The sequence below is a fragment of the Sander lucioperca genome, chromosome 14 (assembly GCF_008315115.2).
Source record: "Sander lucioperca isolate FBNREF2018 chromosome 14, SLUC_FBN_1.2, whole genome shotgun sequence".
Taxonomy (NCBI): Eukaryota; Metazoa; Chordata; class Actinopteri; order Perciformes; family Percidae; genus Sander; species Sander lucioperca.
In genome coordinates, this window is record NC_050186.1 from 19,937,283 (window position 1) to 19,952,211 (window position 14,929).

Consider the following 14,929-nt stretch of genomic DNA (forward strand, 5'->3'; position numbering starts at 1 on the left):
TTCAGCTGCAGGTCAGAGCATCCCCAGCCTGGATACCAGCACATTATCAGGCCTGATAAAAACCGAGGTGAATGGTCACAGTCAACCAAACAACAACCCGTCCGAAGTGCAGCACCCACCATTTAGCGTCCACATCCCCCCGACTTATGCATCAGTCAGCAGCCCAGGAATGACCTCCCTGCTCGGCCCTGCTCCTCATCGTCGAACACCGAAGCAGCACAACTGCAACGTCTGCGGGAAGAACTTCTCGTCAGCCAGCGCCCTACAGATCCATGAGCGCACACACACCGGAGAGAAACCGTTTGTCTGCTCCATCTGCGGCAGAGCTTTCACTACGAAAGGCAATCTGAAGGTAGATAAAGGTTGTTTTTCTCCATCTGGAGTCAAGCTGATACATAGCTTTGTTGATATATTTAGTGGTACATATCAGCATTTTGTGAAATATTAGAGGAAGGGTCCTGCACAGCTAAAATGAACAAATTAATTTACAAATATTTTACTAGACCAAAGTGACATCTTAAAATAGCGTTTTTTTGTCAAATCCTCAGTTCATAACCTAAAGATATGTCATTTAGGCCAAAGAAAAGAAGAAAATCTTCACATTTGAGAAACTGGAACCAGCAAATATTTGGTATATTTGCTTGGAAAATCCCTCAAACGATTAATCGATCATCTAAATTGTTGCTGATTAATTTTCTGTCGATCGTCTAACCGATGAATAAAATAATCGGCCTTTAAAAACCCATGCTAGTGGAACTATCATATTGACAGATCTTGTAAACACAGATGCTCATGAAATGTCTTTCCAAGTCAACATATATACATTCTGTTTTTAATAAGCCTATTAATATATAGAATGAGGAGTATAAAGCCCCAGCTCTTTTAGATTAGGGGACTTGATATTTACTGGGTCAACCCATGCTTGACATATTTGCATTTTGAAATAAAAGCATCCACCAAATTTCATATCTTATCTGTCATTTTTAGGTTCATATGGGAACTCACATGTGGAACAACGCACCAGCCAGGAGAGGTCGGCGGCTGTCGGTAGAGAACCCCATGGCCCTGCTGAGTGGAGAGGCCGCAAAGTTTGGAGAGATGTTTCAGAAGGACCTGGCAGCTCGAGCGATGAATGTAGACCCTGGATTTTGGAACCGCTACGCGACAGCTATCGCCAACAGCCTGGCAACGAAGAACAACGAGATCTCAGTGATTCAGAACAGAGGCATCTCTCAGCTGCACCCTCTGACTGCAGGCATCGACAGAGTGAGCACCGCAGGAAGTCCGATAACCAGTCTAACCAAGACAGGCATGGACCTGGGAAATAATAGGCATTTTTCTATGCTGATTGATGACAGCAAAGAAATTGGAATCAATTGAAAACAAGATGAATGGAGACTTAATACTTATGCAATCTATTATGGACATTAAAATATTTGTAAAACATCTTTTTTGTTCTTATGTATTACTGTATATATAGACTTAAAGAAAGAACTTTTTATCAATTGACAGAGAATAATAGGGTATTTGCATTTTGCTATTTTACTTTGCTGTCATTTGTGAATGTTGTTTTTCTCTATACATTAAATAAGTTGTTTATCTTGTACCTGAGAATTCCTACGGTGCTTAGACATATGGTTGCTCTGAAGAAGGGAACATATGTTCAAATCAATAATGCAAAGAGTCTGTTATCTCTTCCGGACAGCTGCCCAATGCTGCTAGCTGGTGCAAAGCACAAAACATGCTCATAAATACCCACAATTACCAGTTGTCAATGTTATGGTGAGAAATTGTCATTCTTAAACAACAGTTGGACCCGAATAAAAACTAGAACAAACATTCTGTATGTTCATTCACTACCTCAATCTGTTTAAACACTGAAAAGAGCTTACCTGTCTTGATGTTATTTCACACACACACACACACACACACACACACACACACACACACGAAATTACATTCTATCAACATTGACTGAGCTCTTTCATTTCATTTAGCTTCTCCATAACTACTTTTGCAATCTTTACCTCTTTTTTGACTTTATACTTTATGTAAGCATATAAGTAAAAACAAAAATCTGGAAACAAACAACTTCTGGAAAACTTAAATAGGGGGGGTCAAGCATGTAGGCCTACATACGTGCACACAAACACACAAACAAAATGCATCTTGTTTATCTTTTATGCTCTTGTTGTAAGCTTGCAGCAAAACGTCCCTCCTCAAGCTGCAACATATCTCAAAATCAGTTCCTATAAATGGTCTCTCTCTAAATTTGATGATATAAACAGTTCCACATCCTACTGGTCCTCTACACTGTAAGAGGATAAATACAAAGTATAATTTACAAAGTCTACTTAATCATTTATCGGGAGCACATCATAAAGTGGACGTTTGTTCGACACACCGATTAAAACATTTTTTCTGGAATATTAGTATTAGTATCTGGTGTCTAAATGGAAAATAAACAAAGTAAGACAAAGTGGTCAGTTTAGATCTGTTGATAAGAGTGGTGGGTTTACCGGAGACGATTAACTTTTTTGAAACGTGGGGAAAAAAAACAATTTAAAGGTTATTTACTTTTGAGGAGCTTTCATTCGCATCTCGCTATCTCCATTTGCAGACTTTCGGAAAGCCGACATTCCCTATTGTTACATTAAATCAGGCCCACTTTTGGTAAGAAAACACCTTCTTTGTTTATTTTGCATAGTTTTAGAAATCCGTTGGGCAACAGTGACCGAATAACGTTTATCGTTAGTTTCATAGTTACGAGATTTCTGCACAGTAAGTGAATGCAGCATAAATCCTAAACGGTTTTTTTTTAACGTGACGTCAGTATTTACTGCCCATAGGTACTGCCCAGCCAAGATGGCTGACAGCATCCCGTTAAATCCGATACGGAAGAACTCGAAGAGAATCCCTTATTACAACTCATCCAGACTTTCAAGGTATGAAGGGGTGAGATAGGCTATTTCTTCGGTTGCGTAGTAAAGACGCAGCCGTTTGTCTTAAGTGTTTATATTAAACTGCCTTGCTTGCTACCGGGTGCGTGTTTGTGTTCGGTTCGTGGCTGTTAGCTTGTGTTGCTAGCGCTGCTGCTGACAGCTCTTTCGCATTTTCTTCTTTGACAGCTGCTTGGTTTGCTCACACCACCAAAAAAAACAAAACGTCTAATGTTAAATCTGCCCCAACTAGTCCAATACCACAAACTCCATAACCTCTTAGTGTGCGTTTTAGTGAGTGAAAGGTATATATGTTGACCACTGCACTGCTCAGCCCTCTCCTGGCATTTAAAGTCCTATGATAGCTTATCTGTGTTAACGAAGTTCGTCACATGCTATTAAAGTGTTGTTGCATACTGTAGTCATCATTCACCAGCTCATTTTTCAGACTGGACGAAGATGAGCTAATAAAGCCCTCAGGGTCAGGAATGGACAGGAAGTGAACTAGTCGCATGACCAGGTACTTTTAGACCAAGTAGTAGGTTGTTACTGATTGTTTACAAAGTATAAGTGAATATGTTTAATTGGTAGCCCACCACAAAAAAACCCCACAATTGGCTTGGATATAAGCAGTTCTTCTTGAGTTGTGATGATGTTTATCTACCTCACATTTAAACTTAGATTATAGACACACATGACACGTCTGGCTTTCTGAATTCCTTTCTCTTGCTCTCAGTAATAAGATTCATGTGACAGTTTAGTTGGCCATGTGAAGAACTTTTACTGCTGGGTCAGCTACCGAGCACTGGTCCTGAAGCTGGTTAAGCCACACTAATAAAGCTTTTCCACAGACACAGGAAGCAATTGTTGCCAACAATGCTTTTGCTGCAGCCCACGTTTCCACTAGATTTAGAGTTGAATTATTATGTAATCAGATGTGGGAGTTAAATAGCAAGACAAACTATGTCTGTTATTTATTTTATTTATTCATTTTAATTGTTAGGGACCATTTTCAGTAACATTTTTAACATAAATGTTGCCATTTGATGCATTGTACCAGAGTTAGCCTTAGGCTCATTTGCATCTGCAGTCCCTAGGCAGTTTAAATCCAACAGTAAAAACATGACAACATCAACAAAACAACAAGACATATCACAAAACCTACATCAATATAATGCAAATTGTGACACACACACACACACACACACACACACACACACACACACACACACACACACACACACACCTGTTCTGAATTGACCCTGCAGAGATCTGAGGAGCAGTTAACCATAGCCCTCAAAAATTGACCAGAGTTTAAAATGCCAACACAAAGAAAGAGGAAGATGACGGACATCTGGCACAATTTCCGGCGGCACCTGAACAATTCCAGAAGTGGAACGTCGTCGATGTAGACTATGCACTACCTAACACCGCCTTTTAAGTATTCAATTTGTATAATCTCTTTAGTCTACAGTCTTTTAAAAATCAAATGTTCCACTTATTGTGGAGACGCCTCATATTTAGATCTTTGTTTTTCTTTGCAAACTTTTCAGTTAACCTTTGACCTATCTTGATGCCTACCCAGTAGTCAGTAAAACTATTCTGTTTGAGGAAATACAGAATTAGTTTAAGAGTTTTGCTCTTATCTTCATCCATTTCCCTCTCTCCTTGGTGCTCACTATCTTTCTGATTGCCATGGAACACTTTTGATATACGTGGTGACAACATTAACCATCTCTCGAAGTCATGTACTTAGTGAGTTCTACACCGGCAGAAATAAGGGTTAGCATTGAGTCAGTTTCGCTAGGTGAGGGCCATTATTTTTATGGTGAATACTGAGCGGATTAAGATTCAGTTTAGGAGCAGTTTCTATAATATTCCTGGCCTGTCACATGGCTTGAACTCTGCTGCTCGGTTAGGTTACTCTGTAAAATTGGACCAGTGAAGACCACAACCTTATACCCAGGTTGTCACTGTTAACATCACAGGGAGTTTGGTTGGTTTAGGGAAATGTGTTACAGTTAGTTGCTTAGCATTGTGTTTTAATATTCTTTTGTGCATGTGTTGTATTGTATGATTTTATGAATGTACAGTACCAGTCAAAAGTTTGGACACACTTTCCCATTCAAGTGAATGAGAAAGTGTGTTCAAACTTTTGACTGGTACTGTATGTTGTGTTAGAATATCTAATCTGTGGTTAGTCCAATATAAGTAGACTGATTGTCATTTTGTTTCACCTCATGATCCATGATCATGGTTTGAATTGCTTTAAAGATAGGAGATGTAGGCAGAGATTCAGAGGTCAGGAACCGACTTTGTATAACTTGAAATTGCCACTCCATGAGCAAAAGAATTATTATAGTTGTACAGCAGGGATCTGTGTTTTATGTAGCACTACAGATCAAGTAATTTATGCTATGTGTGATTGTTGTAAAATTCATTAGTGTTTGGTTTGACTGGAGTGAAACTTTCATATTTCAGGCTAAATCACATGATGTAATGAGATATTTGAATGTAGTAAAGAAAAGTAAGAACTGGGAATCTATAAACCATCCAGTACTTGGCTGAGTAATATTGGTGCAGAGCCTTACTTTGGGTGTTTTTCACTGTCCACAGTGGATAACATGGTGTTTTAGGTCTGAAAGTCCTCTTAATTACTAGGGGTGTCATTATCTCTCTGGTTTCTAAAATAAAGTTGCAGGAACTTCTCAACTGAAACAGAAATGTAGGGCTTCACCAGCTTCTGCATGTTTTGCCTCTGGAGGGCCTTATCTCTGAGAACTAGTGTGGATGGTTGATCTTAAGCTCATAATCCCACAGATGCTAGTTTTATGCTTGTTCACATGTCTATGTGTTTGTAGATACAAGACACATATTCATGTACATGGGAGTGACCTTTCAGCCTGTTTATATTACAGTTTTCCAAATTTAAATTTTGTTTTGGGCAGACTACCCAAATAGATCTGCCTCTACTATATTTTCTTTATGAATGAGTAGCCTATGATTTTATTTCTGTATGTTGAAGTGTTTTTGTTCACTCATTCAAGTGGTTGCTGGTAATAAAAGCGGCCAGGTATTGTAGACAGACACTGGACCACCCACTTGGTAGCATTTTGTTGTCTATTGAAATATATCAGATATGAATGTTGATGTTTTGGTGTCTAAAATGTCTCATTGTGTTGGATCAGTGTGAGCAACGTTGGCAGTAGTTCTATACATTCAGAAGATACCAACCTATTTCATTTCTTCAGAAAACACAGTATATTGCTTTAGTGTATTTTTAAGCTCAGAGAAAAAAAAAAGTTAAGGAAAGTCAGTATGGAGACCTGCTTGACATGTGTGGAGTGTGTGTGGGTGTGCATACAGAAATATTCGAGGTGTGAATATGTTTTTTTTAAGCAGGTAAAGAATAGTATAGGCTCAGCTACATGCCAGCAGAATGGGAAATGGCCTTGACTTTACAGTAACCAAGAGAGAAGCTCATCTTATTGTAAACCTGATATCCCCTTTGGAATCCAATACTCGCCATCTACACAGCAAGCTATCTGTCACATTTAGCTGTCTGTTTGAATAGATAGACTTTTACTTATTATTTACTTAAATAATAATGGATAACAGAAGGTTTTCATTCAAGATTATATTTTCAGTTTTAGGCGCATCTTTGCTTTTTATTCTAGGTTTGTTGGGGTTTGATGTCTTTTGACCAGTTTGTACTGTATGTAATTTGCATCTTTAAGTGCTTTTGTAGTTTTGTAGTGTTATGTATGACTTCTTTTTGTGTGTTGTCAGTATTGTGAGCCCATGGGCCTCGTGAATAAGGCATTGCATGCTTTGCAAGAGTGTTTCCAGTGTGTCTTTATAACGTGAATAGGAGATGTACTCTACAGTGATGGAGGAACTGTACCAACTGCGCTAACTAGCTTTAGTCGTTTTGCACATCTGGTGCGATATGGAGTAATTCTTGAATGTTGACAGTCAACCGACTACTCAGTGTCCATTAACGGCCACACAGCCGGTCTGTAGATCATGTAAAATTCAGCATCCATGTGGCGCTTAAAAGAGGAGCTTATCGTAATGAGTAGAGTGCTGTTTATAATTCTTAAATGGAAAATCATGACTGAATATATATCTTTTTTGGATTTGTTGTTATCTTCATTCACCTCAAGTGAATATTCACATCATAAATGTACAATGCTGGAGCAGTGTCTGTAATTGCACCTTAACACAAAATGTTATCATTCCTCATTCAAACTAATGGACCGTCCTTCTGATACAATCTGTCGCAATTTCATGTTCGGTTTCTTTATATTTGACTGTGCTCTGTCCTCACAGATACTCTCTAGAAGATGAGCCCTCTAACCTGGATGAGATGCCTCTGATGATGTCGGAAGAAGGCTTTGAGAATGATGAGAGCGATTACCAGACGCTTCCCCGGGCCCGAGTCAATCAGAGACAGAGAGGCCTCGGCTGGTTCCTCCTAGGAGGGTGGAAAGTCCTCTGTGGCAGGTATTTCTACACCATTGCATTATTGTTGTTTATATGGTTTTATTAGGACATAATGAGTTATGTTGGTCATCTGTGCATGATGACTCAAAGAAATAATGCACTGATTAAACTCTAGTCTCATGTAGCTGGACCGTTTTCTATTGGTTCAGTTCAGTCCTACTTCTGCTTTGGAGAAAAGTTGCTGAAACAATTTCTAAACAAAAACTATATCATATTTTTAAGAAAGTTTCTGCTTCTGCTTTTTGCTACATGTTTGTAGCTTCTACCACATACTACTGTCCTGGGGTGTTTTGATAATAAACGTTAATATTCTTACTATTATTACACTTTTTGTATAAGATTTATATTTTGCAGCTTAACAGATCTCTAAACATAAAGGCCAAATTGTGAAATTCATAATCATTGTCCAAGAAAGGGTGTGAGGTCAGGTATTTTTTCCGAGAAAAATACTGAGATGTTTACTGTTTTCAAACCTAAATAAATTCCTCTGCTACACTGCAAAGTCATGTTATGTTCTGTCTGTAGATTAGACTTATTGTACTTCCATTTGGGCCTTTAACCACTCTGAAAGTTGTTAGTGTTCTGTCATTCTGTAAATGTATGCGTAGTGTATAATGTCGGTAAGTATGCTTGTGACGATCAGTTTGGATTTCAAACGCACCGGTAGTTGTGCATGAAGTGCAAAGAGAGGATAAGGGCATGTTTTTGGTCGAGTTCCTCGATGCGCACCATCAGTCCAAAAAGATTTTCAGGTCAAACAGAACGGTGTGGTTTATCCAGCTAATGATTAATTTGACAGGTTTTGCCCTCTAAAGATGCTCCTTTTAGAGAGGAGTGTTTGTGTATGTCAGAACAATAAAGTGTAACATTTATAAACAAATGTTTGTGCAGCACTTCAGTGCCCAAAAAGTAACATTTACTGACGTAGGAATTTCATAGTTTCCTTTGCCGTTTGGTTGTCAGTGGTGCATCTCCGGTTGAAGCTGCATATTGATCCCCCCCTCCCCATTCCCCCACTAATGAACAAATCGGATTTTTCACAGCTGACCAGTTTGATGCTTTCCAGTAATTTTATGTGTGCTTAGTGTGGGATTATAAAACACAAATAATTCACACTGAATAAGCCCTGACTGTTCAAATGGCATATTATTTGAATAGCATTCATTTGCTCAAATAATCGCTTTTATGAAACTGGACTCGGAGTGCACAGAGACAGAGAACATCAAGGCCAATACAAACAAGACTTTTTACCAAAGTTGATTTATTTAGTTTTATGTTTTGCCAACTTGCTTAAAAAGTGGAAAAGCCAAGTCGATCAGCATGACGGTATACACTGACACTCTCCCCACTTTCCCCCCCAGGTGCCAGTTTAGGTCATGCTTACATCTAGCTGCTCTCATTGTAATTTACCCCCACACTACACCCTGTTTGCATTTGATATCAGATATGCTAGATAAGCACCAATGTAGTCATTAGCAGGTTGATAGAAAGTCAAATACTTTTTAAAATGTAAATGTCAATCTACAGTTCATCCCTTCTCTCTAATCTCTTCTTAGAACTTTGATAATATTACAATAATAACATAGGTACATACTGTGTGAAAGGGCTGGTCTTTGCATGTCAGAAAGATTCAACATGAAGCAAAACTAACAAGGACAAATATGTATCATAGTCTGCCATGCAGTACTGTATGTCTGCACACATATAGCATGTCTGGTTCTTAAGGTTTACCTGATATTCAGCTCTAAAAGTGCCTGACTCCCACAGCATTAACAGGGGAATTCCCTCCTGGAGAGATACTAACCTTTTCAGATAATTACATGTAAGCAAAAGACTTCTTTATAAAAGTATGTCAAAAGAAGCCTTGAAGATCTAATTAACACTAACACCTGAAAAACCACAAAAGTATAGGGTGTGATTATGAAAAAACTTTCTTAACTTCAATTTACTCAGGCTGATGTGGTAGATAGATAATAAATTCTCTTTTCTGGTTTTTGGCTTTTCTCCCCATTTTAAACATTTCTTTTAACTATCCAGAAGCCAGAAATACTCTTGAATTGTGGTGAAGAGTCTGTTGAAGAAATAACAAAAAAAACGTATTAACGTGTGGTCATAAAATCAATCTACTTTAAAGGAACACGCTGACTTATTGGGACTTTAGCTTATTCACCATATCCCCCAGAGTTAGATAAGTCCATACATACCCTCCTCATCTCCGTGTGTGTCGTAACTCTGTCTGTCTTCTGCTACTTGGGCCGTGGTGAGGAGCAGAGAGTAACAACGGTGCTTTTCAGGTGCTGCGAGCAAATCACTCCGCCCAAGTAGCAGAAGTAGCAGTGCTTCGCCTTCTGAGAATATAGTTCCCAGTATGTATACGGTTAGAAGATGGCTGTGTCTCATGTGACCTTGTTATTTGTACACCCTGTGACTATACAAATCACAACATGTAAATAGGAACATGTTTGCATTATGCTTTTTTTTATTATGCTAGCGGTGGGTGCATCAGACAGAGTTACGACACACACGGAGATGAGGAGGGTATGTATGGACTTATCTAACTCTGGGGGCTACGCTGAATAAGCTAAAGTCCCAATAAGTTGGCGTGTTCCTTTTTAAAAAAAAAAAAAAAAAAAAAAAAAAAAACTCAAAAAACTCTGGGCTTTTTCCAGTGACACTTGGTAAATTGATAAAAATTGGATTTAGCTGTATCTTTCTTTTTCTTTTTATATATCATAATTTCAACTAAACACGTATTTTATTGTTTGTTTTAGGTCTGTAAGTTGTGCAGTGTGCTTCTTCTTCCCTACTTAATTTTTGCATCGTTATCAGGTTTCAAAATCGGCTTTTGCCAACATAAATTACTTGGTAAAGTAAGTGTCTTAGAGTATAGGACACAAACTCAGCTCTGCGATTTAGAGCTGAAACAGTTCAATAAAGAGATATGTTGATCTGTACAAAGCAAAGCGAAAAAGTATTTTCCTGTTAGAGTTTCTTAACTGTTAGGATTTGCTGCTTTTCTTTGTCTTATGTGATCGTTAATTAAATCTCTTTGGGTTTTGGACAGTTGGTCGAACAAAACATCCCATTTTAGGACATCACCTGGGCTTCAGGAAATTATGATGAGCGATTTTCCGACCAAATAATTAATCCATTGATCAAGAAAGTAATTGGCCAATAGATTGCTGATGAATTGATTGTTAGTTGCAGCCCAATACATTTAGTAGCATGTGGTTGGTGTAATGTGTTTACACTGGATCGTATCGACGTCTTCCCCTCTCAGTTGCTGTGACTGCCTGGCCCATATTTGTCGAAGGAAGAAGGAGCTGAAGGCCAGGACAGTTTGGCTTGGCTCCCCGGAGAAATGTGAAGAGAAGTACCCAAAAAATGGCATCAAAAACCAGAAGTATAACATCTTCACCTTTGTGCCTGGGGTGAGTTTGATTTCAGAGAACAACAAAGACCTATTGCCTGTGAATTCACATTTTAAGCTCTGATCTTGGTTCCGAACACAGACGTTGTGGCTTTTTTGAGTCACCACTGTTGTTAACTTTTTATAGTCTGCACAGTGGCAATTCCTCCTTCCAGCTTAAATATGTTGGATCTTTTCGCAGATTAACAGTATGTAAAGCGCAGTAGCATGCACTGGGTGTAATTGTTAACTGTTCTGTCATTAAGTTAAGGGTTTACACTGTAGGGGACATTAGAGATCCATCAGACTTACTTATTAAAAACCAAATGGTTCCATGATTAAGAGGACCACCTTTTGGCCCAGGCCATAAAATGTCAACTGTCTGTTAGAGACGCAGATATTCTCATCAATGGTGGACAAAACAGCTCAGTTTTTCTCCCTCCATGTTGAATTATTAAATACACACAAATTGAGTTTAGCAGTGTGCATGTTCCCCTAAAGGTCAGGGGGTTCATTAACTGTCGAGCGTCGTCCATTGATCCCGTTGTCTCTGATAATCTGTGACGAGACGCAAGACTCATTATTGCAAACATTATTCACATTTTGACCTTAGATGAATTAGAATACTAAAGGATCCCTGTTGATGGATAGCCCATTAGCAAAGAGCCCTCAGTAAATCCCAGGTTGCATTTTGGTATGTGTGATTTAAGAAAATTGGCCTTTTTTTCAGTCCTATTTACCAACCGATTGTTGTACCAAGTTACCACATGAAATTGGTAACCTGAATGCCATTTGAAACAGAAGTTCTCAAAGTGTCAGAGTTTCCATTAGGTTAATGTAAAGTTAACAGCATTAACATGTATCTTGTTACACCTTGGAACATGTACAGTAACCCACCCCGTCTCCTTTGTTGTTGCTGCATCCTCTTTGTCTTCTCTGGCAGCTGTCGCCGTCTTTGACTCACCTTGATGACATGTTCACTCACCTCACTGAATCCTTGTCTTCCCCTCTCAGGTTCTCTACCAGCAGTTCAAGTTCTTCCTCAATCTCTACTTTCTGGTGGTGGCCTGTTCCCAGTTTGTGCCATCACTGAAAATCGGATATTTGTACACGTACTGGGCACCTCTGGTAAATGCTATTTTAGTTTTCACTCTTTAATTGATTTGTATTAGAAAATATTTTGCTCTCTCAAAGCATGTCTGCCCTGGATTATGCAACAAATGTTGTTAGTATGTATTTGTAGCTGTTATTGTTTATATAAAACAGTCTTTATTGTGATTTAATAAATGTCAAAATGCAACAAAATCCAGTTAGAGCTGAAATGATTAGCTGATTAATAGATTAGTTGATCGTTCAGAAAATCATAATTTCAATCCATCTTTTCAAATTTGCCGTTACTGTTGATCAGGCAAAGCATATCATTTGAAGACATCACCTTTGGCTCCGAGAGATTGTGTAATGTGCTATTTTTCACTATTTCTTGACACTTCATAGTCAAAACAATTGACATCGACTAATCACAAGAAATAATCTGCAGATTAATCGATAATTAAAATAATCGTTAGTTACAGACCTAAAGCCAAATGGATCACCTACATATTTACACACTTAGCACTTTATAGCCATCTTTTTATACCGTGAAGACAGATTAAAGATTAAGGCAAAGAGTTTGTTTCCAAAGTCAAGACTGTTTTCATTCAGTGTCTCTTAAGTTGTTTCTAAGAGTTAATAAAGTAAGATGTGAACCTTTTCTGTGTGTAAAAGTCATCTTTATATGTTACGTTAATGGATTCTGGTATTAATGAAGCTTTATAAATGATCATGGTGTGTTTGATCTGTTTTGCCTCTTTTGTCACTCAGGGTTTTGTGTTAACCGTTACAATGGTGCGAGAGGCTGTGGATGAAGTGCGACGGTACCAACGGGACAAAGAGATGAACTCTCAACTCTACAGCAAGCTCACAGTGCGAGGTTAGTGAGGGGACTGAGAGAAATCTATCCACACTCCTCCTCACGCCTGGAACTGTTTGCTGCTGACATTATGATAACGGATATTCCAGCGTATAGTCAAGCTCTCCCCATGCAATTAAGAGATGGCCCTCCACTGGATCTACACTTGTAACAGAAGTCATTCTTCTTGCTGTAATTGCATTGATTTTTTCTCTCTCAGTTTCTCAAGACTGTATGATCTAAGAGCTGTCCCTTTGTTGAATGTGTGGTAAAATCCCCCTGTGTGGTATCTGTGACCATGGCTGAGGATGTAGCTCTCGCTCTGTGCTCGTGTGCATGTACGCAGTTACGTGTGCTTGTGAGCACAGAAGAAGAGGGGTCGTGGCGGATATTGAGGCAATATAATTGAGTGACCCAATGTGCCATTGTTTTTGTCTATGCCTCTGACCAGAGATCAAAACAGAGGGGTATTACATTCTCATGCTGGAGGTAATCTATCTGTTAGAAGGTGAGAGAGAAAGAGAAGAGCAATAGCAAAAAGTGGGTTGTGGTTTTAATAGTCAGCATCATTTTCAAGGGCTAGAAATCAATACCTTCATTTTATTTCATAGCTATTTTAAAGTTCACAGCATATCTTAAAAATTAAGAGTCTTAATTTGAACGTGACGTTGCCTTAGGGTTGCTGTCTGTTGTTGTTTGTCCCATTTTTCTTCATTTCACCTGTCTTTTTCCTCAGGTAAAATTCAAGTGAAGAGTTCAGACATACAAGTTGGGGACCTGATCATTGTTGATAAGGTACATCTTTAGTTTTTCCTGTAGATATCTTTGCATGTACTGATTTTGAAAGGCTCAATTTTGGGCAGTTTTCTGCAACAAATGTTTTTTCATCTCCCAAATACTGTGTGAATACCTGTTTATTTCCCTCCAGTTTAAGTTTATGATAACAATAGAGGCAACTACAATTTATTAATTAGGAAGTAAGCAATTATTTATATATGACCTATTATAGACGAGGACCAAAAATATTTTTTTGAGCCATGTTTGAACTGTAGTTTAGGTTGTGTTTTAGCCACAAGCTAAACAAGCACAATTTCAGGAACTAGAAGATGTTACCTTTTAAATGAGGTCACATATATGCATTTGGGCCTTACAGGTCTTCTGTTATAAGCTTTTCCATTTGGGTATGCCAAATAGACGACCATTTGGCTGTTAAAATGTTAACTTCAACATCCGTCTGCATTACTGGTAAAAAAAAATAATTAAAGTGTGATGTGACTACCCTACCCCATTCTAATGTGAGTTACTTTACACAAAAAAAGTTACTGGGTGTAATACAGGTTTCTTAAAAGTTTTCAGCATAATTTCTGTCTCGTCCTGGATCTAATCAGATATTTTATGCATCAGTACACATTCTCCCCACCTCCAAAAGATTAACAGGTGGATTTTGAATAGCTTACCAGCAACTCTAAAGTACATAATAATAAGTAACTTAACTTGATTTGAAGGCACAGTGTTAATCAGAGTTTTGCTTCACTGTGAAACCGAGAATGCATGTTTGATACTATAAAACTCCTACTCACCTGTTAAGCATGTGATCTTTGGTTTCAGCTCAGCCAAAATGAAATGCAGCTGCTGCTAGAAAGTAAAATTTCAGTTACTGTGTCTTAGACAGACTTTTAAAAAAACGGTTTCTCCTTCACCCTCCGGTCAAGGTATTGACCCTGTTTAATTATTCAGGAAGATTCAAAGGGCTTTTGCCACAGCGCTCAGTAACACCACGCCATTTGCACTCCTGCTTTTTTCTCTTTCTTTTTGTAGAACCAAAGGATTCCTGCAGACATGATATTCCTGAGAACGTCAGAGAAAAATGGTGAGCTGGCAAAGTGTTTGTGTAACTTTATCAATGTGAAGGAGGACGGTGCTGAAAAGTTGTAATCAGCATCAGCAAAACTCCTCCTGGATTAATAAAGGTCCTAAAATGGAGAAACATTAAAAAATCATTGCAATAGATGGAATAGTAATGCAAAAAATAAAATACAATAATCGGACAGAATGCCTTACAGTTGAACCTTGTGTGCCCTGTGGCACTTTAACGAACTGCGTCAAGATCATTTGGGTGAGAAATGT

At 38.4% G+C, this 14,929-nt stretch overlaps 2 protein-coding genes across 6 annotated transcripts in view; both read left to right on the forward strand.

The window, feature by feature from the left end:
* The window catches only part of sall3b (spalt-like transcription factor 3b), a 50,941-nt gene extending 49,104 nt beyond the window's left edge, over positions 1–1,837 (forward strand). For both annotated transcript variants that reach the window (XM_035991214.1, XM_031295733.2), the window contains exons 3-4: positions 6–352; positions 988–1,837. In XM_035991214.1, the coding sequence (XP_035847107.1) occupies positions 6–352; positions 988–1,380 (740 nt within the window). In that variant the 3' untranslated portion in view covers positions 1,381–1,837. The remainder of the gene's footprint in view (positions 1–5; positions 353–987) is intronic.
* A 976-nt stretch (positions 1,838–2,813) lies between these two features.
* Positions 2,814–14,929, forward strand: part of atp9b (ATPase phospholipid transporting 9B) — a 46,704-nt gene continuing 34,588 nt past the window's right edge. For 2 of the 4 annotated variants that reach the window (XM_031295728.1, XM_031295729.2), the window contains exons 1-7: positions 2,866–2,945; positions 7,272–7,445; positions 10,726–10,876; positions 11,869–11,982; positions 12,715–12,823; positions 13,539–13,597; positions 14,621–14,672. In XM_031295728.1, coding sequence (XP_031151588.1) covers positions 2,866–2,945; positions 7,272–7,445; positions 10,726–10,876; positions 11,869–11,982; positions 12,715–12,823; positions 13,539–13,597; positions 14,621–14,672 — 739 coding nt within the window. Of the gene's footprint in view, positions 2,946–3,387; positions 3,460–7,271; positions 7,446–10,725; positions 10,877–11,868; positions 11,983–12,714; positions 12,824–13,538; positions 13,598–14,620; positions 14,673–14,929 lie in introns of all 4 variants that reach the window. The other 2 variants (XM_031295730.2, XM_031295731.2) reach the window with 2 other exon arrangements.